At 37.5% G+C, this 26,192-nt stretch overlaps 1 protein-coding gene across 1 annotated transcript in view; it reads left to right on the top strand.

Moving 5' to 3' along the window:
- gnpat (glyceronephosphate O-acyltransferase) overlaps positions 1–25,851 on the top strand; it is a 29,168-nt gene extending 3,317 nt beyond the window's left edge. Inside the window, exons 4-16 of the mRNA XM_073855644.1 lie at positions 910–1,039; positions 3,728–3,855; positions 5,827–5,902; positions 6,401–6,552; positions 10,766–10,896; positions 13,150–13,373; positions 16,164–16,415; positions 16,598–16,677; positions 16,912–17,052; positions 20,305–20,404; positions 20,715–20,808; positions 20,896–20,957; positions 25,094–25,851. Of these exons, the coding sequence (XP_073711745.1) occupies positions 910–1,039; positions 3,728–3,855; positions 5,827–5,902; positions 6,401–6,552; positions 10,766–10,896; positions 13,150–13,373; positions 16,164–16,415; positions 16,598–16,677; positions 16,912–17,052; positions 20,305–20,404; positions 20,715–20,808; positions 20,896–20,957; positions 25,094–25,137 (1,614 nt within the window). The 3' untranslated portion in view covers positions 25,138–25,851. The remainder of the gene's footprint in view (positions 1–909; positions 1,040–3,727; positions 3,856–5,826; positions 5,903–6,400; positions 6,553–10,765; positions 10,897–13,149; positions 13,374–16,163; positions 16,416–16,597; positions 16,678–16,911; positions 17,053–20,304; positions 20,405–20,714; positions 20,809–20,895; positions 20,958–25,093) is intronic.
- Positions 25,852–26,192: the final 341 nt, after the last annotated feature.

Below are 26,192 nucleotides of genomic sequence, written 5' to 3'. Positions count from 1 at the left end.
TTCTATGGTACATGAAAAAGCACAAACCATCATTAAAGTAATCCAAAATTTCAGTTTCAGTTTATTTTCACAATATCACAATTTCACACGTTGCATTTGTTACTACATCTGAAACATTGTTAGAGGAAGTGATTTACAAATTGAGAATAATTACCCTATTGCTCAGCTATACTTTCAAAACACAATAAATGATACAGTACACAATACACTACATTTCAACGCAGCAGTTACTACTTTAATACTATTGTGAAAAATGGACTCCCAAGAAGCAGCATCTTATAAATAAGGGTCCATCCCACCACCAGTGGGTTTACTGAAGTAAGTAAAACATTTTGAGCTTATATAAGAAAAATGTAAACTGAGCGATGCATTCAAACATGGCAGCACATAGATTAGTTATCTCATATCATTTCTCTCATTGGTTCTCGTGCGATTCGCAACTATTTGTCACATGCGTGTTTTCTCACAAGAAGCAAGAGAACCAATCAGAATTTAAATTTTTGAAGGTACAGTCTAAATATGGCTGGGTTATTTTTGACCCATAACGGGTAAATATTGGACAGAACACATGCTGGGTTAAAAATAATGTTGGGTTGTTGTTATGCAACCATGGATTATAATAACCCAACAGTTCAATTTTAACCCAGCGGTGTGTTCTGTCCAATATTTACCCATTATGGGTCAAAATTAACCCAGCCATTTTTAGAGTGTAAAAAGTTATATTTATCTGGAATGGCGTGAGGGTGAGTAAATTATGAAAGGGTTTTTTCTTTCATGTTTTGGTGAACTATTCCTCTAGGTAAAGTTGTATTGAAAGTCTCTAGCTGCAACTTTATAATAAAACTTTGCATCTTGCTTCTTCAAGCATCCATTTGCTCTGTTAATATTGGTCTCTCTCTCTCTCTCCAGCTACAGCAGGCAGTACAGGAACATCCGGTGGTCCTTTTGCCCAGTCATCGTAGTTACATGGACTTCCTGATGATGTCATACCTACTCTACACGTACGACCTTCCACTGCCAGTTATTGCGGCTGGAATGGGTGCGTAAAGGATTATAATAAACACATGCTGTTTGATGTTATTCTTTACAGCTTTTAAATTCATGATTTTCTGAATGTTTAAGGTCTGCATAAAAGTAAACAAAATTGCTGATCAAAATCTTTGATTCAAAAGAAGACATTTAAACTACCCTCTTAGAGTTTTCCAATGATATATAGTTTGTTAAGATTTTTGAAGATTTATAATGCTATATTAGTGTTATGAATATATAATACTTAACTCTTTCGCCGCCAGCATTTTTCATGATTTTCACAAAAGTTTAATGCCTTCCAGAAAATGCTCCTTTTTAAATAAACAATATATGAAATGAAAGAACAGACCCTCTGCTTTCAAACAAAAAAATCTGTTTCATCCTACCTTCATGTGTTCTGTTTTTATCAACTCTCAAATATGTGTAGGTTTCATCAAAAACACCAAATTTTGAGCAAAAAGCTGAGATAATTCCATTTTTGTGAAGGACTTTTGATAGAGATACAGCTGTTTGCCCTAGGGCAATACTTCCGGTTTTTATAAGTTGCGGAAGAGCGCACCTGGTGGATAAACCACGTCGGGTTTGTCGGGCTGACCCGACCCCTTGAGAACTCTATAAGCTATTATCGGTTTAATAGTTATGTAAACAATTTTGACATTAAGGGGTTAAATGAAGAGCTTAAATGCAAAAAAGTGTCTCTGACATGTTTTCTTGTAAAATGAGAATTTTTTTAATCATGCTCTTATGTTTAGGTTCAGTAATTTCTCTTTAATGGCATTGAAAATGTCCTTTGGGAAATTTTATAGTGAGATTTAAGGATAGGGATCATTCGGTCTTGAAATTGTTTATTCAGCTGCCAGATGAATTTTGTTTCTAGCTTGTTCCCTGCAGTACACAAACCTTTTATAACAAAACGTCCTTGCATGCAAATACAAACACCATACCGCAGACATGGTGGATATTAAATTGGAGCAGATTTATATTTGCGCAGATGGTGATACACCTGTAATGTTGATGTTTGTTTGTTTTTTACAAAAAGATTATCTTGTCTTGATCAAGTCTTTTGTCCTGATATCATTTTCTTAGTGCCATGTGCCTGTGCCATTCGTATCCTCCTGATGTGGTTGAGTGCATCACCTTTACCCTATCAGTTACTAGCTGTTGCTGTTCTTTAAGCTTGTTTTTTGATAAAGTCTACTTAAAACATTTTTGAAAAGAAGCCAAACTAAAACATACATAAAAGAAGCCAAACTAACTCACAGACTCTGTATGGGCAACCTGGCGCCTGTAGATAATGAGTATATAAATGTGACCCTGGACCACAAAACCAGTCATAAAGGTACATTCTGTGAAATTGAAAGCTGATATTAATGAGCCTTTCATTAATGTATGGTTTGTTAGGATAGGACAATATTTGGCAGAGATACAACTATGTAAAAATTTGGAATTTTGGAAATGGAAATTTTGGAAATTTGACCAAATGAAGTCCTTAGCAACACAGATTACTAATGATGAATACATTTTATATATATTTAAGGTGGGACATTTACAAAGCATCTTCATGGTAGCCTACATGATCTTTGCTTAATATCCTAATGATTTTTGGTAAAAAATTCAATAGTTTCGACTTGTACAAATATACCCATGTGACTTATGACTAGTTTTGTGGTTCAGGGTCACAAATAATCAATATGTAGAGTGTAATTGTAGTAATTAATGCTACCATGTTTTCAATATTATAATTAATTAAGTCCACTTACACTTTATTTTACAGTGTCCTTGTTACTGTGTAATTATTTATTTAAGTACTGAGTAATAATGATATACAAGGTGTACTTAGTTGGGGTTAGTTGCATGTAGTTATGCATAACTTACTGTTATTACAACAATATTTATGTAACGTGTGTAACAAAGAGACCATAAAATAAAGTGTTACTGTGACATAAACACCATGGTACTGTAAAGTGGGGTGCTTTAAACAAAGCAAAGGAGAGCTGAATCCATGTGCAAAAGAGGTTTATTGAAGTAAAATCCACAAAGGCAAGCAAACACATCCAAGTAGGGCAATCCAAAAGAGTAATCTAAATAACAGGCAATAGGTCAGGGCAGGCAGAAAACAATCAATATCCAAATAAACAGGTACAGGTCAAAAACATGCCGATACAGGACAGGATACACGCTCAGGATACAGACAGGCTAAACAATAATCAGCCCGGATTGAACAGATCTTACTGGTTAAATAGTGAACAGACAGGAGGTGGGAAGTGAAGCATGGCATGAAATGATATAAAAAAACAAAACAGGGTGTCAAAATAAAAGACCTAATAACAAAACAAACAGTACATTATCATCATTGGATATATCAAAATACAGTTATATTACCATAACACCACTCCAGCACTGCAATATAAGAGTTTTCAAACTGTATATGTTTGCTTTTTTAAGAATAAATTATTAAACATTGTTTTATTCTAATGTTAAATTTACTTTACTACTACAAATAAAATGAGACTTTTTATTATAAATAAATAAGAAAACATCCATTTTAAATGCAGGCTTTTAAAAATTAGCAGAATTTACATTTCAGCAACTTTTTGATTTAGATTTAAGCAGTAAATAACCATTAAACCTTTGACTTGAGTTTATATGTACATGCAACTATTTACTAATATGAAACGTGACCTGCTGTTTTCTGCAGATTTTATGGGCATGAAGTTTATTGGGGAGATGCTGCGGATGTCTGGTGCGTTTTTCATCCGCCGGTCGTTTGGAGGAGATCAACTGTACTGGGCTGTGTTCTCAGAGTACGTGAAGACCATTTTGAGGGTAAGAAACGTCATCTAGATGAGTCAGTCAATAGAAGAATTAGATTATTGTTTCCAGTAGCTCAACTGGTAAACCATTGTGCAAGGCCATGGGTTTGATTCCCAGAAACATACAAAATGATAAAATGAAGTGGAGAATGAAATTGTCATGGAGGTTATTTTGTTAGTTTATGGTTTGCCATCAGATTGGCAGCAAATTAGCCCCCACATCTACTTAATCACACCACCTTGGACCATAGATATACACTCATCTAAAGGATTATTAGGAACACCATACTAAAACTGTGTTTCACCCCCTTTCGTTATCAGAACTGCCTTAATTCTACGTGGCATTGATTCAAAAAGGTGCTGAAAGCATTTTTTAAAAAATGTTGGCTCATATTGATAGGATAGCATCTTGCAGTTGATGGAGATTTGTGGGATGCACATCCAGGGCACGAAGCTCCCGTTCCACCACATCCCAAAGATGCTCTATTGGGTTGAGATCTGGTGACTGTGGGGGCCATTTTAGTACAGTGAACTCATTGTCATGTTCAAAAAAGCAATTTGAAATGATTCGAGCTTTGTGACATGGTGCATTATCCTGCTGGAAGGAACCATCAGAGGATGAGTACATGGTGGTCATAAAGGGATGGACATGGTCAGAAACAATGCTCAGGTTGGCAGTGGCATTTAAACGATGCCCAATTGGCACAAAGGGGCCTAAAGTGTGCCAAGAAAACATCCCCCAAACCGTGACACCACCACCACCAGCAGCAGCCTGCACAGTGGTGACAAGGCATGATGGATCCATGTTCTCATTCTGTTTATGCCAAATTCTGACTCTACCATCTGAATGTCTCAACAGAAATCGAGACTCATCAGACCAGGCAACATTTTTCCAGTCTTTAACTGTCCATTTTGGTGAGCTCAAGCAAATTGTAGCCTCTTTTTCCTATTTGTAGTGGAGATGAGTGGTACCCGGTGGGGTCTTCTGCTGTTGTAGCCCATCCGCTTCAAGGTCGTACGTGTTGTTGCTTCACAAATGCTTTGCTGCATACCTCGGTTGTAACGAGTGGTTATTTCAGTCAAAGTTGCTCTTCTATCAGCTTGAATCAGTCGGCTCATTCTCCTCTGACCTCTAGCATCAACAAGGCATTTTCTCCCACAGGACTGCCGCATACTGGATGTTTTTCTCTTTTCACGCCATTCTTTGTACACCCTAGAAATGGTTGTGCGTGAAAATCCCAGTAATTGAGCAGATTGTGAAATACTCAGACCGGCCCGTCTGGCACCAACAATCATGCCACGCTCAAAATTACTTAAATCACCTTTCTTTCCCATTCTGACATACAGTTTGGAGTTCAGCAGATTGTCTTGACCAGGACCACACCCCTAAATGCATTGAAGCAACTGCCATGTGATTGGTTGATTAGATAATTGCATTAATGAGAAATTAAAAATGTGTTCCTAATAATCCTTTAGGTGAGTGTATATACATAGATGCTACATTCGGCAGTTTCAGACACAGCTGCTAAGTCCGGTTTCACACCATGCATACGTGAACTGTGTGTTTGCAGCACTAATAAAGAAAGTCATACGATTTTGGGACGTTCTTAAGGTGAATAAATAATCTAACTTATGTTTGGTGATAGGTGTATATACTGTACTGTACATATCATATTTACAACACTTAGTACACTTCTACACATACATACCATAATTTTGTGCCTTATTTAAATATAATAATTGAAAAATTGAATTGAGTAAATATTTATGGAAAAATAATTGCCCGATTAATTGATTATGAAAATAGTAGTTAGTTGCAGCCCTAATAGCTTCACAGTTTTAAATCTTGTTTAATTGGGTGTTGTATAATGTTAACCAGCAGTTTGTACCATTTGCCAGCTATCTTGTAATTTCTGTTGATTTGTTTGTGAAAAAAGCTCATAAACCTGACTGACATCTTTATGTGGTTGTGTTCCTCATTCAGAATGGCTATGCCCCAATTGAGTTCTTTTTGGAAGGAACAAGAAGCCGAACATGCAAATCACTCACACCGAAGACAGGTAATGTAATGCGCTGTACATTTGTAACACTTTTATGTCATTTTTAAAACAGACCCTCTCAGCCGGCATGGCATGCCTTGTTTCTGTGGTTTATTCAAATGAAAGCTCTTGCTGACTCTTGCATAAACTCTGCAACGTCAAGCCTTTTCGCATGTTTTGATCTTTTTTTTATTGCGCCACAGATAAATTCAAGGTGACAGGCAACATTTTTCCGGTCGCCGTCGCTGGCGCACGGGAAGTGAGCTGCCAGCTAAATGAAATTTCACAGGATTTCCACAATTGAATCATAGTCCCGGAATGATATACCACCCCTGACTAATTTATGGCAGGGAGGTTTAAAATCACTGCTCGAAATCTGGCAAGCCCGACGGCGACGGCGCTGTAGGGGTCATCAATCAAACCCAAAACAAAAGCAAATTTAGATGAATGAGACAAACAAAATGGTCCGCCTCTTTGAACACGATTTGTGTCAGCTTCATCTCTTTTCTTCTCCCTCAGGGTTGTTGAACATTGTGATGGAGCCGTTTTTTAAAGGCGAGCTGTTTGATGTCAACCTAGTTCCTGTCAGCATCAGCTATGAGAGAATTCTAGAAGAATCACTGTACGCTCGCGAGCTGCTCGGCGTCCCAAAGCCCAAAGAGTCGACATCGGTGCGTTCAACATACACAGCAAAAGTCTTCCAGTAAATCGAGATAAATTTACTTGATTATCAAACTTGTGTTGGTTTTCTGTGTTTAAAGGAGACACAGTTTATGCCAATCTCATGTTATTCTTGAGTACCTATAGAGTAGTATTGCATCCTTTATGCTTCACTATTCGTTTGTGTTGTTTACATTATATGCGTTTACACGCCGATTGCCAGTAAAACACATATATTTGATGCCGTTTTACTTAACACCTGCGGTTCCGTGACTGGGTCTTTTTGTTTGTTTGTTTGTTTCAACAGTCAGACATGTATTTAGCATTGAGTCCAGAAAAAAATGCAAGTTTTGATATTATGAAAATCTACTTTTTCCAACTACAATCCATAGTGCTAGTACGCCTAACATCCATACGCAGCACAAAAGTCCGGTATCATCCATAAATACGAAGTACAGGTGGAGATAGCAGCGTTACCTAGCTACTTCCTATGACAAGACCCCGTTTCAAGATGGCGGCAGTTTTGATGCATGCTTAGAAGAACCCCAGGCGACATCTAGTGTACATATCTATGGACAGCCACAACAAAGCAGGAGAATTTTATGGAACAAGCTATTACCAATGTTGTTCAGCTTTATATATTTAAACCAGTTTAAAAAGTCAATCATCTGTTCTATGCATACTAAATACGTGTTCATCAGCAGATGGGGAACATTGTGGGATAAAAGTAAGACTTTTACCATGGGTTCACACCAGACGCGTTTGAGGCGTTAAAATCGAGTCTACCGCGTCTAGTTTGCCGCTTCATTTGTGCATGAAAGCCGCACATGAAATTCTAGTCATTGAGATATTCACGTGGAAATCGTGCATGGGACGGGCTTCTGCGACTCTGCTTGCTTTTTGTAATTACCTCACTACTAATGCAAGCTACTGATTGGTTAACGTGGCGCGTTTTTCCGCAATAGTTCACATTTTTCAACCCGTGCGTTTGCTGCGTCAACCCTCAATTCACGCCATTCGTGCGAACAACGTGTCGAACAATGTTGGCTTAATATTGAAATCACTCGCGGTTGATGCCTCTACCGCGGCTGGTCTGAATGCAGCATTATGCTGAGTTTACACCAACCGCGTTTCAGGCGTCAAAATCGCGTGTACCGCGCCTAGTTTGCCACTTGAACAGTTTGAATGCATTCGCGCGTGTAGAGCACGTGCTTGCTTTTTCCGCGCGTCAGAGGAAAACTCTGCTTCTTGTGGGAGGGGCAAGTGTTATATGGTTGTCTGTTTGCAAGATGACTGATGTTAATTGTGCATTTATTAAGAGAGTTACCAGTTTGTATTTGGTAACCTTACTATAGGGGGAAAATAAGTGGCGCGGGTCGATAAACGTCACATGACTCAAATTACAACCAGGTTGCCCAAAGTCCTCACTGACACTCTTCCAAGCGAGTTTTTTTTTTATTCCTGTCTCTAAAGAACTTGTGTCGTATAGCTTCGGGTGACTGCTAACGGACAATATCAAGCATTGGTTGAGTGAGTGACTTCGGGCGGGGCTGCCACCACAGCAGCAAGCAGGCTCCTGATTGGTTAATGCGGCGCGAAATTCCGCCAAAGTTACAATTTTTCAACTCGTGCGTCAGCTGCAAATTCGCGTGAACCGCAAAATGCACAAAAAGCACCATTCGCGCGCACAACGCTCAAGCTTGCGCCTTTAGCGCGAGCTTCACGCGCGGATGAGGCGGAAACGCGGCTTTCGCGCCGAACGTGTCTTCCGCCCCGCGGGACCTCCTGACGCGCGTCAACGCGTCTTCACATTGACTTAACATTGAAATCACTTGCGCTTCACGCCTCTACCGCGGTTGGTGTAAACGCAGCATTAGGTCTCATGCTGCCTTAAACTTGCTAGTGTTTTAAACAGGCAACGATTTTTAGCATTGTACAATAAAATACACTTCCACAAAAACTCAGAAGTTTACTTTTTGACCGAACCACACAAGCACATTTAAATGACGTATTTAAACAACACGTTTAATGCTCAATCTTTAGAGACACAGATTAAACGACACGTTTTGTATGATTAAAGTGAACACATTCGTGTTGTTCTGTCAGTCTGTCTTGTGACTCGTATTTATTTTAAACTTTAGAGAAACAGATAAAACGACATATTTATGCTTATTTTGTATGATAGCGATACAATATGCGATGTTCTCTCACTCTGTCTCGCGCAGTGCATTAATCCTCGTATTCATTTTAAACTTCAGAGAAACATATTAAACATCATACTTAACACTTGTATTGATGAAAGTGAATACAGTCGCGTTGCTCTCGCTCGCTCTCTCGCTCGCTCTCTCGCTTGTTCTTTCTTTCGCTCACACTCTCTCTCTCTCTCTCTCTCTCTCTCGCACTAAGGTAATCCTAATCTTTTACATGTAGAAAGACAATTAAAACTACAAGTTAAAGGTGACATAGAATGATTGAACAGGGTATTTATCCCTGTTCTGTGATGTGACATGTAGACAAAAATGTTTTTGTTTGGGTCTGTAATGCCTTAGAAGCTTCCTAAAAACCTCTCTCAGATAGCTCTATTATGATGGGGGAATTTAAACGAGTGGTTTTGCACCTATTTGGCTCCCCCTACTGGCTTAACTTGCAATCTCATTACTGATTGGCTGACTTTGCTGCCACTCTAAAAATGTAGCCAATTATTTTAAAGTGAAGGGGCAGGGAGATGCCCGTGATGTCATAAGCATCAGTTTTTCAGATTGGGCTGTTTTCTGGCTCACATTTCTAAAAGAGGAATTTCTGTGAGACTGAGATGTTTAGAATGTCTAGAACTTTTTGTATGTTTGTGAATGCGGGTAGACTACCATTATTCAACAAAAGACAAGGTAAAAATGGTTTTTCATTCTCTGTCCCCTTTAAGATTATACTGCATGTGTTTGAGGGAATACAGACGCGTTGTGCTTTCAGTCAATCTTTCTCTCTGTCTCTCAAACTAAATGGTCACGTCGTCATGGTTGGATAGTGCAGATGAAGGGGCGGTATCATTATAATATGATCCCCTTACTTTGTCATGGGGGGAGCGAAATCCGAATTACCTATTTTTTCACATGCTTGAAGAGAGAGCCTTACCAAAAAAAAATTTACAGGGTTGCTATTTTTCATGTTTTCTGGGTTGGTAGAAGCACCCGATTATAGCACTTAAACATGGAAAAAGTCTGATATTAATGGAATGTCCCTTTAAATGATCTGCGAATCTAACGTGGGCCTTGTTTATAAAACATTCATCATCGAAATGGCAGAAACAAACAAACACACTTGCACAACTCCTTTGCTGCACCGAAAAAACAAACCGCATGCACTGTTCCCTTCGTAGGTTCGTTGGGAAGCTGTACCAGATTATTTTCCCTCACAACCAAAAACACACGGCTTTGGGGACATTGTTAATTAGAGCAATGACGGCTGTCATAACCACAGTACCTCTCGCGGTGGTGTGCACATCACAAACTATGTCAAACTCTCATTCCAGCGTAATAATCAAGAACTTTGCTGCGCCCGAAAATAGTGCCCTGCTATTGAAAGTTACCATCATCTTTCAAATATCTTGTTGAACAGAAGAAAGAAACTCATACAGGTTCATAACAACATGAGGGTAAATGATGACAGATTTTTCATTTTTGAGTAAACTATTCCTTTAATCTAGAGAACTTAAAGGTGCAGTGTGTAGATTTTAGTGGCATCTAGTGGTGAGACTCTGAATTGCAAACAATGGCTCAGTCCACTGCTGATTTCCCTCCCTTTTAAAGCACACAGAGACGCTACGGTAGCTGCCAAAGGACAAACATGTCATCGTCTAAGACAACATAGTGACAAAATGTGCTCTGTAGAGCAGTTTGTCTGTTTAGGGCTACTGTAGAAACATGGAGGTGCAAAATGGCCACTTCCATGTAAGGGGACCCACGAGGTATGCACGTAGATACGTAAAACGGCTTAATTTAAGGTAACTAAAAGGTTTTTATACACCATTGATAATATAGTTATGTATATTATATTGCATTTTTGTAAATAGATCCTCATAAATTTACACACTGCATTATTAATGTATTATTTTTGCAAAGTATACAGTATAATGTGTACATTGTAGCATAACTTTACACATGCAAGGCGTTCTCACGGAAATGTGCTTTATTTTGTTCCTTATAAGATGTTGTCTTTTCTTGCTGACAGGGTTTGTTGAAGGCCCGGCGGATTTTGAGTGAAGACTACGGCAGCATGCATGTTTACTTTGGTCAACCCGTATCTCTCCGCAGTCTGGCAGAAGGAAAAGTCAATCGCTGTCAGTACAACCTGCTGCCCAGGTACAGAACCAACCAACCTGAAAGTGATGAATTAAAAGTACTTGAATGTTCACCAGAAAAATAATGAATTGCATATTCCTGTGAATCCTTTTCACTCATTCAGTCATTCCCAAAGAAACATGAAACTGAAGGAACTTGGGAAATTGGTTTGTCTCATATTTCAGTAAGCTATTTAATACAGTTAGGACTTCATTAAGCTTTCAGGCTTGCATTGTTCTTGCAAGTATGGCAACATTTTAGTGGTACATTTTATTAAACTTAGCTGTTACATTTTGCTTTACAGAGTAATTTTGCAAGTATGATTTGTTTAGAATTTTTTGTAAAATTTTAATTGAATAACTTCACTTTTATATGTTTAACTGAGTTAAAGAGGAGCATGGTCATATAATCCATTCAATCAGCACAAAGAGGTGTTTATATACAGTGAGGGAAATACGTATTTGAACACCCTGCTATTTTGCAAGTTCTCCCACTTAGAAATCATGGAGGGGTCTGAAATTGTCATCGTAGGTGCATGTCCACTGTGACATAATCTAAAAAAATCCAGAAATCACAATATTTGATTTTTTTAACTATTTATTTGTATGATGCAGCTGCAAATAAGTATTTGAACACCTGTCTATCGGCTAGAATTTTGACCATCAAAGACCTGTTAGTCTGCCTTTAAAATGTCCACCTCCACTCCATTTATTATCCTAAATTAGATGTACCTGTTTGAGGTCATTAGCTGCATAGAGACACCTGTCCTCCCCATACAATCAGTAAGAATCCAACTACTAACATGGCCAAGACCAAAGAGCTGTCCAAAGACACTAGAGACAAAATTGTACACCTCCACAAGGCTGGAAAAGGCTACGGGGAAATTGCCAAGCAGCTTGGTGAAAAAAGGTCCACTGTTGGAGCAATCATTAGAAAATGAAAGAAGCTAAACATGACTGTCAATCTCCCTCGGACTGGGGCTCCATGCAAGATCTCACCTTGTGGGGTCTCAATGATCTTAAGAAAGGTGAGAAATCAGCCAAGAACTACACGGGAGGAGCTGGTCAATGACCTAAAAAGAGCTGGGACACCGTTTGCAAGGTTACCTTTTGGTAATACACTAAGTTGTCATAGTTTGAATCATGTATGGCACGAAAGGTTCCCCTGCTTAAACCAGCACATGTCCAGGCCCGTCTTAAGTTTGCCAATGACCATTTGGATCATCCAGAAAAGTCATGGGAAAAAGTCATGTGGTCAGATGAGACCATAATAGAACTCTTTGGTCATAATTCCACTAAACGTGTTTGGAGGAAGAAGAATGATGAGTACCATCCCAAGAACATCATCCCTACTGTGAAGCATGAGGGTAGCATCATGCTTTGGGGGTATTTTTCTGCACATGGGACAGAGCGACTGCACTGTATTAAGGAGAGGATGATCGGGGCCATGGATTGGGAGATTTCGGGGAACAACCTCCTTATCTCAGTTAGAGCATTGAAGATGGGTCGAGGCTGGGTCTTCCAACATGACAATGACCCGAAGCACAAAGCCAGGATAACCAAGGAGTGGCTCTGTAAGAAGCATATCAAGGTTCTGGCGTGGTGTAGCCATTCTCCAGACCTAAACCCAATAGAGAAACTTTGGAGGGAGCTCAAACTCTGTGTTTCTCAGCGACAGGCCAGAAACCTGACTGATCTAAAGAAGATCTGTGTGGAGGAGTGGGCCAAAATCCCTCCTGCCGTGTGTGCAAACCTCGTGAAAAACTACAGGAAATGTTTGACCTCAAACAAAGGCTACTGTACCAAATATTAACATTGACTTTCTCAGGTGTTCAAATACTTATTGGCAGCTGTATCATACAAATGAATAGTTAAAAAATCATATATTGTGATTTCTGGATTTTTTTTAGATTGTGTCTCTCACAGTGGACATGCACCTACGATGACAATTTCAGACCCCTCCATGATTTCTAAGTGGGAGAACTTGCAAAACAGCAGGGTTTTCAAATACTTATTTTCCCCACAGATGTGCCTCATTTCTGTCCTTTGACAGTTTTGCAGCATTCTTCCTCCACCCCATCAGCTGAATCTCAGCTGGTATATCTATTCCAGTTATGGAGGGGGGAGTACTTTGAGTTCTGAGCCCTCTCCTCGGACATCAATCCAATTATGCTTTATTAGATGATAATGCGAAATCATTTATTTTTGACAGTAAAATGGCAACCAACAAGCTTGTTTAATTGAATTGTTTATCCCGTCTGCTTTTTTCAACAAGGCACATTCCTCAGAAACCCAGCGCAGACAATCAGGCGTTTTTGACTGATGCTGCGTTTCGGTTGGTGCGCCTACAGGAGGAGAACATGGTTCTTAAACCCTGGGTTCTCATTGCTACACTGCTTCTGCAGAACCCTGATGGACTGGACCTCTCCTCTCTTACAGAACAGACAGAGTGGCTCAGACACCTGGCGCTGGCGTTCGGAGCCTTCTTAGACTGGCCTGGTAAGAAACTAAATGGAATTGAAAGGTACAGTCTGATTGGCTGGCAGGCTTAGTGTAACTTTTCATAGCTAGTGTGTAATTTTGTCCACCTGGAAACAAGGTCACGGTTACGAAGTACATTTTGTGAAATTATAACTTGTCATGTCAAAGATTGAAAATAAAGTGATTGACATCAAACTTTGATGCTCTGAATCCCAGAATTAGATTAGGCAGTTAGTGATTCCAGGGTTCCCACGGCTCATGACATTTTTGCAATTTTAAATGGTCTATTCCACACATTGAAAGTCAGGGAATTTTATATTTTTAGTCATCAGGCCACTTTAAATTTTAGTTCATCAAAATGAAATCCGCTTGTCAAGTAAGGAACGTTTTTTTTTTGGGTCCAGGGCTTCACTGATTTCTAGTGAGACTACAATCTAAACAGTTGTTTATTGGCATTGTTTACTCATTTCAGGCAGTTAAGCTACATTTTTATAAACTTATGGTGTACACTACATTATCCAGGCTCATGGCATCCCGGACATAGGTTGTGGAAATTCAGCTTTTTAGTCATTTAGACATTTGGCTTGGGTTGGGTTGTTGAGGCCATTTTTGGCCATTTATTTTTTTTATTCTTAATTTGGCCACAACTTTCTCTGTGTTTTAAGCAAATAGAATGATTTTTTTGGTGACAGATCTTTCATTGACACATATTTTGAGAAAATGCTTAGAATTTTTGTAAAAACTCAGCAATATACCACGGGCAAATTTACTACCCTTTCGGATTGTTCATAGCCAAAAAAAGCCACAATATTAAACAGCTGTAAAAAAATGTATCAGATTTTTTTCACATTTAGGCTTTGTCCACACAAGCCGGTGCATTCCCTATCCGATCATTTTTTTTCCTTGTTCTAAAAAAATTATCCGTAAACACGAAACCACTGAAACTGACTGAAAGCGGTGTAGTATATATGCCGGACCAGTATGGGGCGCTGTAATTCTGCCACAGATATACACTATATACACGGAGAAGAAGACTTTGAGCATGCGCATAACCAACGTATGGTGTTGTCCATTATTGCTTGTTGCTTACCACAATTGCATAGAAGCAATAGATTTTGCTGTAATTAAGCTAGTAGGCTTTAGTAGCTTCTGTAGCATGAACACAACCACGTAGTCCACCGTTATTGTTGCTGCTGTTACGTGTGACGCTTCCGACACGTGATGTGATGACGTTTTCGCTTCACAAAATATACGGATTGGCTGTACACACGAAACTGCAAGGATGTCGATTTCAGATTTATCCACTTTAGGACCCGGTTTCAAAAAATAGCGGTTTCAGTCTCCCAAAACGCCGGATCCGTGTGGATAAAACGCCAATAAGATAAAAAATGTATATGTATGCAGTGATACACGTCTCCGTGTGGACAGCCCCTTATCACCTTCAGTACTGATCAAAACTACCAAATGTTTACAAAAAATTCATGATTTTAACTCTTAAATTGCCAAGTTTATGAATGATGTCACTGATTTGGTCACAAAATGACCAATATTCAATATATAAGTGATAGTGGAATGGATTTTTTTTTACTTTTTTCACAATCTTGGGCATGTCAAAGATAAGTAAAAACATTGGCTTTGATGCATTTTTAGTTTTTGTGCAGCAGATTTTATTTTTTTCTTTAGTTGTTCATGTCTTTTTTTGCCCCATTGACTTCCATTATAACGAATTGTTTTGGTTGCAAAGCCATGACATCATATAATCATGCATTCATGATTGTTGGTGGTTTTCCCTTTGCTAAGAGGTAAAATCTGTCATTTTTACTGTTGATCACCATATGGCATGATTAACCCTTTAGTAGGCCTGTGCAAAAAACAGAGCTTAATTTCTGGCTTTGGAGTATAACAGCATAATAAAAGCATATTATTGTGTGTGCGTACGTTCACTTTTTATATTGAAATCGGTCATTTTGTGTTTTTTCCCCAAATCAGTGACATCACCTGTGAACTTGGCAATTGGAGAGTTGGGGTCATGGAAATTTTGTGAACACTTGGTAGTTTTGATCAGTACTGAGGTTGACTGACAGATTTATGCAAAAAAAGAAAAAAAATCTGATTAATTTTTACAGCCGTTTAGTGGCTTTTTTGTCAACGAACAACCCGAAAAAGTAGTAAATTTGAACAACCCACAAGGGTTAATGTCAAAATGATGTGTAACCTTTTGGCAAATACAAGTTATTTATTTATATGCCTGTGCAAACTTTGCATAGTGACTAGAAAAGGTAAGGTAGCACATGTCACTTGTATGTGACCAAGGACCACAAAACCAGTCATAAGGGGTCGGTTTTTAAAATGTATGGATTATGTGAAAGCTGATAAGTAAGCTTTCCAGTGATGTATGTTTTTTTGGGATCTGACAATATTTGACTGAGATACAACTCTTTGAATATCTAGAATCTGAGGGTGCAAAAGAATCAAAATATTGAGAAAATCACCTCTAAAGTTGTCCTTATACACTTTAGGAAATGTATTAAATATCATCCTTACCCAACATTCTAATCATTTTATAATTTTGACACATACAGTGTAATGTTGGCTATTGCTACAAATATACCCATGCTACTTATGACTGGTTTTGTGGTCCAGGGTCACATATGCAGTTCTCAAATTTGCCGCAATGTGCCAAAATGGATCATGCGTAATTCTGCTCGGATCAAGGAAAGATATTAAATAAATATAATTATAGCTCAGTTTGAAAGCTCACTTGACCTCATTTTGAACAGTGGTCAATAATAACATTTTTCTCTGTAGATCACGAGACGTGTGGGAAAGTCATCAGCTGTAGTTTAGCTCTGCACAGACACTTGTTAAGTGTATCAGATGAACAGGTTCAGCTGAACGTCACAGACGCGCTACGGATGGACACCACACCAGAGGAAGCTGTGTTTCAGCGAGCCGTCGTTGTGCTCTCTTGCGCCTCCTACAGGAACCAGATCCTGCATGTGTTTGTCAGACCGGCTCTACTGGCTGTGGCCATGCAAAGTGCAAACTCTCACAGAAAAGGTGAACTATTGTATGTGTGTACTTACGTAATTTTTTTTTATCTCAGATGTAAATCGAGCTTTAATTTATTGAACCAAACTGAATATAACAGAATCCACATAAATGGTTGCTAAACCCAGCTCGAGTTTTTATCCAAGATTATAAAAGTTTTGCTAACAAACTAGCATGTGTTTGTGTTCCAGAGGATGTCTACAACTGCTTCAACTTTCTGAGGAACATGTTCTCCAACGAATTCATTCTGTGCCCTGGAGACTCAATTCAGGTTAGACCACATTCACAACGAAAACTGTCTCTCAGATACCCGACACCACGAGATTCAGCAACCAGCAGTTTGTCTGTCCACAGTGAAAATAAAAAAGTGGAAAAAATGCAAATGCCTTGCTAATCAAATTGATTTCCAGAATTGAAATCTAATTGAATAATCAAGTGCGTATATATATGTAATGTGTATAATATTCCAGTTTGATTTAATATGTGTTTATGTGTTATTTTGTAGGACTTTGAAGAGGCGTGTTATTTGCTGGTGAAACGTGGAGCATTACAGGTGTCAGAACATGAGATTGTGATGTCAGCGAGCGGTCACAGCACTCTCACATTTTTGTGTGCGCTCCTTGAGCCGTTTCTGCAGGGATACCAGGTGAATTTACACACAGTGGACATATTTCACATAGGCTGTGTTCTTGTGTTTTAAAAGCGTATTAACTAGTGTTGGGCGATATGCCCTTTCCAGGGATGGGCAGTATTTCAAATACATGTATTTAAAATACGTGTTTGAAATACAAAATAGTATTTTGTATTTTGTATTTTAAAGCCTTTGAAAAAAATGAAATGTAATTTGTATTTAAATACATTTAGGATCAGTATTTTTGTATTTTTAAAATACTCAAAATACTTTGAGCCAGTCAACCAGTCAGGGTGCTGTTTTCATGCATCAACTAGTTCAGACCAGACACCAGAGTTCAGGTAAGCAAATATATCTGTGCAGCTTTTAGTGGGCAATAATTGAAATGTTGGAGTGGGAAAAAAGCAAGGGCGATTGAGTTATTGGATGTGATGTGATTTGTGTTATTATAACTGTCGCGAAAGGAAATTCAATTTCACACTTGCACGTTGGCAGGCAGTTGCACTTGCACGACTGAGACAGAAGCCGTTTCTCAATATGCGTTCTTGTCTGTACTTGTGTTCTTGTGGACTTGTGAAACGTCATCAGTCGCGGCCCAAGTACTGTTCCAATTCAAAGTTCGCATCAAGCCCAAGTTCACATAAAATCCCCGGATGTGTTCTTGATCCGCCCATTTTATAGAGGATGCATCAGAGGAGACTTGTGTGGACTTATGACAGCGAAGATTCCTATAATGCAATTCGCTCCAGGAGTTCGTTCTTCCGAGTCTGAACTTGCAAGTTCGAACTACGAAGGACACAAGTCCGAGTTTGGTGTACTTGGTATTGAGAAACGGCTAGAGTGTGGAACGCTGACAAATAGGCCTACACTCTTGACTTAAAGGAAAACCACCATTTTTTTATATTTTACTATGTTCTAACCTCAACCCAGTTATGGATTAATTTGTCCATCTATTTTCAATGCATGGAGAAAGAGCACCTAGTTTGCAGCACCTCGACCTCAGCGCACAGCAACATCCTGACAGGAGTGATGATGCCACTGCGGCAGAGGTCGAAGTGCTGCAAACCAAGTGCTCTTCCGCCATACAATATAGTTCTCATTTTTTATTCACTTAAAAATCACTACGTTTAATTTTGTGCCACCATACTTACTCGTGCTCATGTAACAGTCTTTGAATGGGGAAAACATGGAAGTGTTTGGTGGCTTCTAAATTCATCCCTGTTTGGATCCTAAGGAATGAATGGAACTAGGCTAAATGCTAACACATTCATGACATGCTATGCAAAGATGTGCACATATTGAAAAAAGATAGGCATGTATTCATTTAACCAAGTTGAGGTAAGAACATAGTAAAATATTGAAAAACTGTGGTGTTTTCCTTTAAAGGCCTTTTCACACGTGACACGGAAAGTGGTGGAATCAGCACACAGTTGCTGATTTCTTTTTAGCTTTGTGCAGTTGAAGCCTTGTTTACACTTCTGCAATTCGCATGGCTCTACTCTACGACGTGAACCTGCTGAACCTGCAGGCTCCTCAGTAAACCTACAAGACTTTTATGCTTGACGTGCTCTCCGTTGTATAATTCTGTAAATGACAGAGGGCAACTCGTGAGTAATTGTTCTCAAAACCATCAAAAAGCAGCGTTGAGAGAAAGTAGCTTGCCGAATGATTTGTCAAACACTCGTCTCGTGAGAAGTAAATACGTGGATTTCTTCACATATGTTTAGGTTGTTTAGGTTGTGGGTCGACGACACATGAAAAAGTTTTTATGATGATTTTATAAAACATCACTTTACTTGAATGGGTGTTCATAAGGCTGACATGACACATTCATAATCATGACATGACACGTGTCATGAATATGAAGGAGATTTTATGGACGTTTATGACAACTGTCATTAAGTGTCATTTGTTCAATTATGTCATTTTTATTGCAAAGATGACATTGCTTGAGATGTCTTTGTTATGACAACTTGACATTAACCAAGACAACTAACACGGTCTCACACCCATGGCGTCAATATTTGACGACACTTGACCATGCGTCAATATGTTGACGCGGAGGGTATACCTTTCGCGTCATTTTTTGACGAACTGGGGACTTCAATACTATTAGGTACGCGAAATTAAACAGTTGTCGCCTGGCATTGGGGTTAGGGAAAGGTTTGGGTAGGGATGTCATTATGTAAATCTAACCCTAAACCGACGCGAAAATGGTAGAAAATGGTAAGAAAATAGGAAAGAGAATGCAACGGACTCAATAGTATTAAAGTCCCCAGTTCGTCAAAAAACTACGCGAAAGGTACACCCTCCGCGCCAACACACCGACGCATGGTCAAGTGTCGTCAAATATTGACGCCGTGGGGTGAGACTGGGTTGAGACAACTAACAACATAACTGACCACTTTTTACCAGTGATACAAATTGAATTTGTCATTAAAATGTCATTAAGTGTTAATACTCTGTTAAATAGTTTTATAACGCATCATGAATATTCTTCAGTTCATAATGTTTATTTGACCGAGTATTAATAATATTTGACATAGTAGTAACACTTAATGACATTTAAATCACATTTTAATGTAATGTTAACCCACAAAGCTAGGTAGTTTCTTAAGTTTGATAATTTTTTTTTATGATTTATGGCAAGTTGTATTGTGTTGGTTTGTGTGTCGGGTTGTCATGGCAGGGATTTCTCAAGCAGTGTCATCTTTGCATTAAAGGTTACATGGTTGAGTAGGTGACGCTTGATGGCAGTTGTCATGGATGTGCATGGAATCTTCTTCATGTTCATGACACATGGTGTCATGTGCACACCCCTTCAAGTAAAGTGTTACCAAGTTTTTTTCTAGTTTTTTGTTTCCTACAGGGCAGGGGAAAGCAAGAGGTACGTAAAATAAAATGAAAGTTTCTAAGCAGTTGCACACATCTAAATGGTTTTTGGCATTCAGAAATAGACCCAGATAGATTTCAGCCTAATAGGGATACTTGCACTGAATCACCAATTTCACATGTATTTTGTGTATTTTCAAAATACAAAATACTGTATTTGTATTTAAATACATTTTTCCTCACTGTATTTTGTATTTGTATTTAAATACATTTTTTGACACAGTATTTTGTATTTGTATTTGAAATACATTTCCATGTATTTATGCCCATCTCTGGCCCTTTCGTCAGCCTGCGAGTATTGTGGGTTGACCATCACAAACAGTTGACCATCATGACCCATCCTTACACATAATGTCTGAAATGTTTTTGTTTCAGGTGGTGTGCAGATATTTCTGTGAGGAGACTCATGAGACCCTATCGGAGAAGGAGTTTGTACCTGCTGTCAGGAACTTTGCACTAAAGCTTATATTAGCAGGTAACATACATAGATGTTGTTTTTACAGGCTAGATATTTCTTTGAATTACTTGAATGCTCATGGTTGTATTAGTCAATAATATACAGTATGTCAAGCAGGTTGCACAATTTATATGATCACCAAACATACCATCAATAGGTTTCCCAAACACTACCTCTGTCTTCTTTTTGTTTAACAAACAGATAATCCCAACCCAAACTCATACTATTAGTTGAGACCACATTTTCATGTCTGAGATCACAAAACATTGATGTTGCTTGTGTTTAAATGATCTGTTTTCTCTGTGTCTGTATGTTATGATGGTATCAGGACATCTGAAGTATTACGAGGCATTATCATCAGATCTGCAGAAGAACGCTCTGGCAGCCTTGCTGAGGCTCGAAGCCGTGAGGAAAGTCAAAGTGTAAGATGGACATCTATACAAATACCCTGGTTGTTGTATTAAAGGTGTCTGATGTGTTTTGTGACTGACGTGACCTCTCACTCACAGAGGAGACCAGATGATGCTAAAGATGAATAAGATCGCAGTCAACTCACTGGAGGATACGCTTGGTATGAGTGATGTCATTTCCTCTCAAAATAACTGTATTGGAGTATGATAGTGATCTACAGATTAGAAAATAGTGTGTACTGATGTGGGTTTTTTATACAGATATTAAAGGAGGAATGTGTCCAATTGGCCAAGATGAGGCCGATGTAACACAAAGTTAATGTAAATGAGACACAAACAAAAAATTAGTGAAACATTTTTTATGCATAATACTTATAAATTATTTTTTCAAGTACTCAAAATAGGGCTGGACAATAATTCACTATCAATATATTTGGCGGTGTATATACTTTTTTCAATAAGGGTTATTGTTTTCTAAACACATTTACGATATTTCGATATACATTACAGCATCATGTAGCTGTTTACATGTCTTGTCTAAAAATGCATGTCTAATGCGGGTCAAGGCGCTTCTTCCTTACAACGCGTGTTCCTGTGGTGTCTTTAGTAGCTTTTTTCCACATATTACTATAATAGCAAATTGATCAAAACTACGTTCAGGTGCACTTTTTTAATATTAAAAGAGCCTTAAAGAGTTTACATGTAATATTGTATGAAGGCTTAATACAAATTAAAGATGAACATCAATTTATTTATACCATTTTTATTTAAATATTATATTATTTTATAGGAGGGGGCTTCATAGATATGGCAAATTTATTTGTTTAGAAGTTTGTAGGTACAGATATTTATTGTGGGCATTTTTTGCAGTTTATCCCAAGGCTTTTTTAACATTCATACTGTTATTATGAAATTTGGTTGACTGTTAATTGGCCAAGAAATTGTGTCGATTATGACGATTAATTGCCTGTTTTATTGCTTTGACATTTAATTTTTTTTTGTTTGTTCATGAAATAATTTTCACACACTGTTGTGATTATTTTAATTAAATATTTCTTAAGGTTTACCTGGCAGTAAATATTAATACGCATAACACATATTTAAAAGTAATTATTTAATGAGTATATCTTTCAAAAACTGAAAATTCTTTATAAGAAATAAACACAATAAAGTGTCTGAAAAATAACTAAAAATAAAAATGCAATCAAAAACTGACTATAACAGGCCTTAAACAGTAGCCAATCCTACTTAGGGCATATTAGTACTGGACCACATGTCTGTAGTGGCTGCAAAAAAAAAACTTCCTTACAGATCCTTAAGAATGGCATCCTTCACTTCCCTAAATTTGGAATTGCTGTTTTGGAAATGTATGTTTTACCTGGCAGTTCATATGCTTATCAAAGTTTTGCAGCATTAGGTGTTTTTAGAGAGATGTGCAATCATTGCGGTGATCTGAAATCATCACGATGAGGTCAAACAATTGCAATGAGACGATTATTTAATCATTGTGACAGCCCTAATTGGATTTAAGGTACAACCAAAATTTAGAAGTATATTGGCGATAAAAAATTTCGCAATATTGTTCAGCCCTAACTTAAAATTTACTTTAACAAAACGTAGTGCAAACCTAACTTTGACTTTGACTTTGTTGTGTAAAACACAATGTAACCCTTTATGTTAAAAAGTGAATGATTGGTCATTTTACTTTCTGTCAGACTTTGACTTATCTGAGTGTCTTTTCATTAGGAACAACAAATTTAAAGATCCCAGACATGTATTGAAAATACTTACCAAATATCGCCCAATACATCGACCACTGCAATATATTATCACTAATGTATTTGTCTGTCATTGAGACGGTTTCAGATAAATATTTGCATGTTGACTGAGGACTAAAACGAAAGTAAAACATTAGGATGTACTCCAGTAGTTTCGATATACACTTTCTATGAAGCCCATGCTTATAATAAATTATAGCGCCCTTTATAATTGTTTATAGGTTATTAATACTATTATAAAAATGTTTTTATAAACACACAACAACACCTATACCCCATTATAAGAACAGTTATAGATACGTTTATAATATTTTTATTATTATTTATAAGCAATATATTTTTCAGTGTGCATGCTCATTATCTATTATACACTGATTAATAAGTATACTTCCTGTACTTTCATCAGCCTGCATTGTTATTATGTCAATATAGTATAGTTATGACTTTTTAGTAATGCAGATTTAGTTCTTTGTCAAATAACTGAATTGTTTTATATAAGGAATAATTGACAAGAGGCCTTGGAAATATTTGAAAATAATTCACACCCAAAGTGGTAATGACACAGTGCTGTTACACCGTGTGTGTGCATTATTTTCCAATAAACCACGGTTACCCAAAACATGGCTTTGGTGGTTATTTTTAAGACATTTGACAGGTTAGGTGTGTCGTTTACAGAAAAAATAAACAACACCAATGGAACATTTCTCAACCAATCAAAATAAAGCATTCAACAGACCCGTGGTATAAATTGTTGTTGTAAGTCATAATAGAGTTATTATGCTCTATAAATGCATTATTGATGGCTTTAAGTAAAGTAAAAGGATACAAATGTTAGATTTTGTCCATTTTAAAAGGTTTATTTGCAAATTTAACTACAGAACAATAATGGCTTTAATAAAGTTATGCAAATAAAAATACAGAAATTCTATTAATATAAACAGTTGTAAATTAAATCCTACTAAAACATAGCAAAATTTTTAACTCTTTCCCCGCCAGGGATTTCAATGCCTTTCAGAAACCTTTCTTCTTTAACTCTTGCCAGTCAGCGCCAGCATTTTTTAAATGATTTTCACAAAAGTTTAAGGCATTCCAGAAAATCTGTAAATCTTTAAATATATAAACATACAATATATCAAATGTAAGAACAGACCCTCTGCTTAAAAAAATGTCATCCTATCTTCATTTGTTTTCTGTTTATCAAATATAGGAAGTTTGTTTAAAAATACAACATTTTGAGCAAAAAACTGAGATAATTGCATTTTTGTGAACTACTTTTGATAGAGATCAGATTTAGAGTGATGATCAAAACATTTACAGAGTTTTTACTGTTTGGCCTTTGTATGTTTCAGTGTTTTATAAGTTGGGTAAAAGCGCCACCTGGTGGATAATATCGGAAATGTGGTTTGCCCTAAAAACTCATTGGCAGGGAAGTGTTTTCTCTCAATTGACAAGGTCATTAATTGCAAATCTTCATGATATCTTAACATTTGCATTAGGAAAACTGTACCGTATGCTTTCACTTTAGTAAGGAATCATTGACGACGGGCCATTGAATTATAAGAAAATAATGTTACACCTTGGGTGTGCATTATTTTCAAATAATTCAAAGGACCGGAGTCAATTATTCCACTTATACCATGGTTACCACAAACATTGCTCTGTGGCCGGTTGCAAAAAACTTTAAGACTAGTCTTAAAAGTTAGTCATGATTTGTTTTCTTCAAGACTGATCATATCTGTTTTAAGTATGTTATATAGAAAGGTAGATTGGTCTAATTTAAATCCAAATAATAAGACTGATTAGCCCTAACTAATTGCTAGTTAGTCAGAATCATTTTTAAGAAGCAGTCTTGACGTCACGGCTATGTTTATGCAACCGGCCACTGGTGCCTATTTTTAAGCCATTTGCCAAGTTAGATGTGCCGTTTACAGAAAAATAATCAACACCCATAGAACATTTCTCAGCCAATCAGAATGCAGCATTCAACAGACCCGTGGTATAATAGAGGTTAATAACTGTCACAACATGGCTATAAAGAACATTATAAAACATTCAGTTATTTGACAAAGAACTAAATCTGCATTACAGCATAAATATGTAATCATAACTATACTATAATGACAGGCTGATGGAAGTATAGGACTGAGTAATACTTATAAATCAGTGTATAATGGATTATAAAAATGCACATTGAAAAAGCAAATGCATCGCTTATAAGTAATAAATAAAAATATTATAAATGTATCTACAGCTGTTCTTTTAATGGGGTAAAGTGTTGTTGTGTTTTTATAAATATATTTATGCAATAGTAATAATTAACTATAAACAATAAAGGAGGCTATAATTCAGTATATGCATGAAATTCATAGAAAGTGTTACTGAACTTGCTCTTTAAAAAGTGAGATTTGTTCACACAGAAAGCATTTGTTTTCAGACTCATGACCCAGTTCGTGTTGTGATGCTGTTCTATTTTACGGCTACACTCGTCTTGTTTACATTTCCTTTTCTCTGTCACACAGGAGGTAAAATTCCTACCCAGAAGCCCATCCTCGCTCGACTGTAGTCACGCACGCTTGCTCTCTCTCTCTCTCTGTCTGTCTGCGGTCTCTGGAGGGCCAAGCCAAACTAAACTGCCTTCATTAACATAATGCCAAATTTTGCAAGGTGGCACGGCTGACTACAAAGGTTACCTGTCATCGAGCTTTAAAGAGTCGTCACGGGGTTGCCATCTGGGACGTTCCCGCTTCTTTTTTATCTCTCTCCGTCTTCTATGAACTCGACAGCGAGTGCAGCGTCTGTGATCGGCCTTCGATCTACACGGTTTCTTTATCAGACGCGTTTTAAACTGCTCTATGAAGACAGGCGCGTTTGATTTGTCGCGTTTGAACGTCTTGTTGCCTTGCGTTTTATGCTTTGATTTAAAACACTGTTACTGTTTGATACACTATTACTGGATTATTTGTGTTGGGTCTGGTATCTTTTTTCGTGCCTGATTTTCATTTTGCACAATATATGTTTGCACTGTAGATTTGGACGTCTGTCGCTTTAGTCTGGGTTTTTAGGAGTCTTGTTACAAAAGTGGGTCACTTGGAAGTGTGTTACCTTAAAATGTCTCTATTTATAAAAGCGAATGGAAAGGGAGATTTTTTTATTAGGTGAACGATCATGCAAATTAGCCAAATACAGAAACTTGCTATTGCTATTCAACGTTTACATACTTCTAATAAACAGCTTTTGTATTTTTCTGATGATAATAATAAATCATAATGAAAAGACAGGTTTTATTTTATATATCCTCACAGTATTTTGAATATTTCACACTTTGCCTATCAGTAATGAGATGATTTGATGATATGTAGCCATGGTTGTATTTGATGTTGGGGTGTCGCCGGTTTACTGAACGCTGTTCACTGTCTTTGATTTCTTATTTTTAAGTATGAAGTCAGCAGTCAACAGATGATGAAGTAAAATGCTTACGACCCAGGGTTTGGGTTTTATTATTGGTCAGAATTAAGCTTTTAACTTGGTGTGACGAATACTAAACTGTATATACCTTAACACGCTCCTTCTGGGCTGATATTTTAAAAACGATCAAACATATTTACCCATTGAATTGAT

This window comes from Misgurnus anguillicaudatus, chromosome 18, assembly GCF_027580225.2.
Source record: "Misgurnus anguillicaudatus chromosome 18, ASM2758022v2, whole genome shotgun sequence".
NCBI classification, from domain to species: domain Eukaryota; kingdom Metazoa; phylum Chordata; class Actinopteri; order Cypriniformes; family Cobitidae; genus Misgurnus; species Misgurnus anguillicaudatus.
This window is presented reverse-complemented; position numbering and strand designations above follow the sequence as displayed.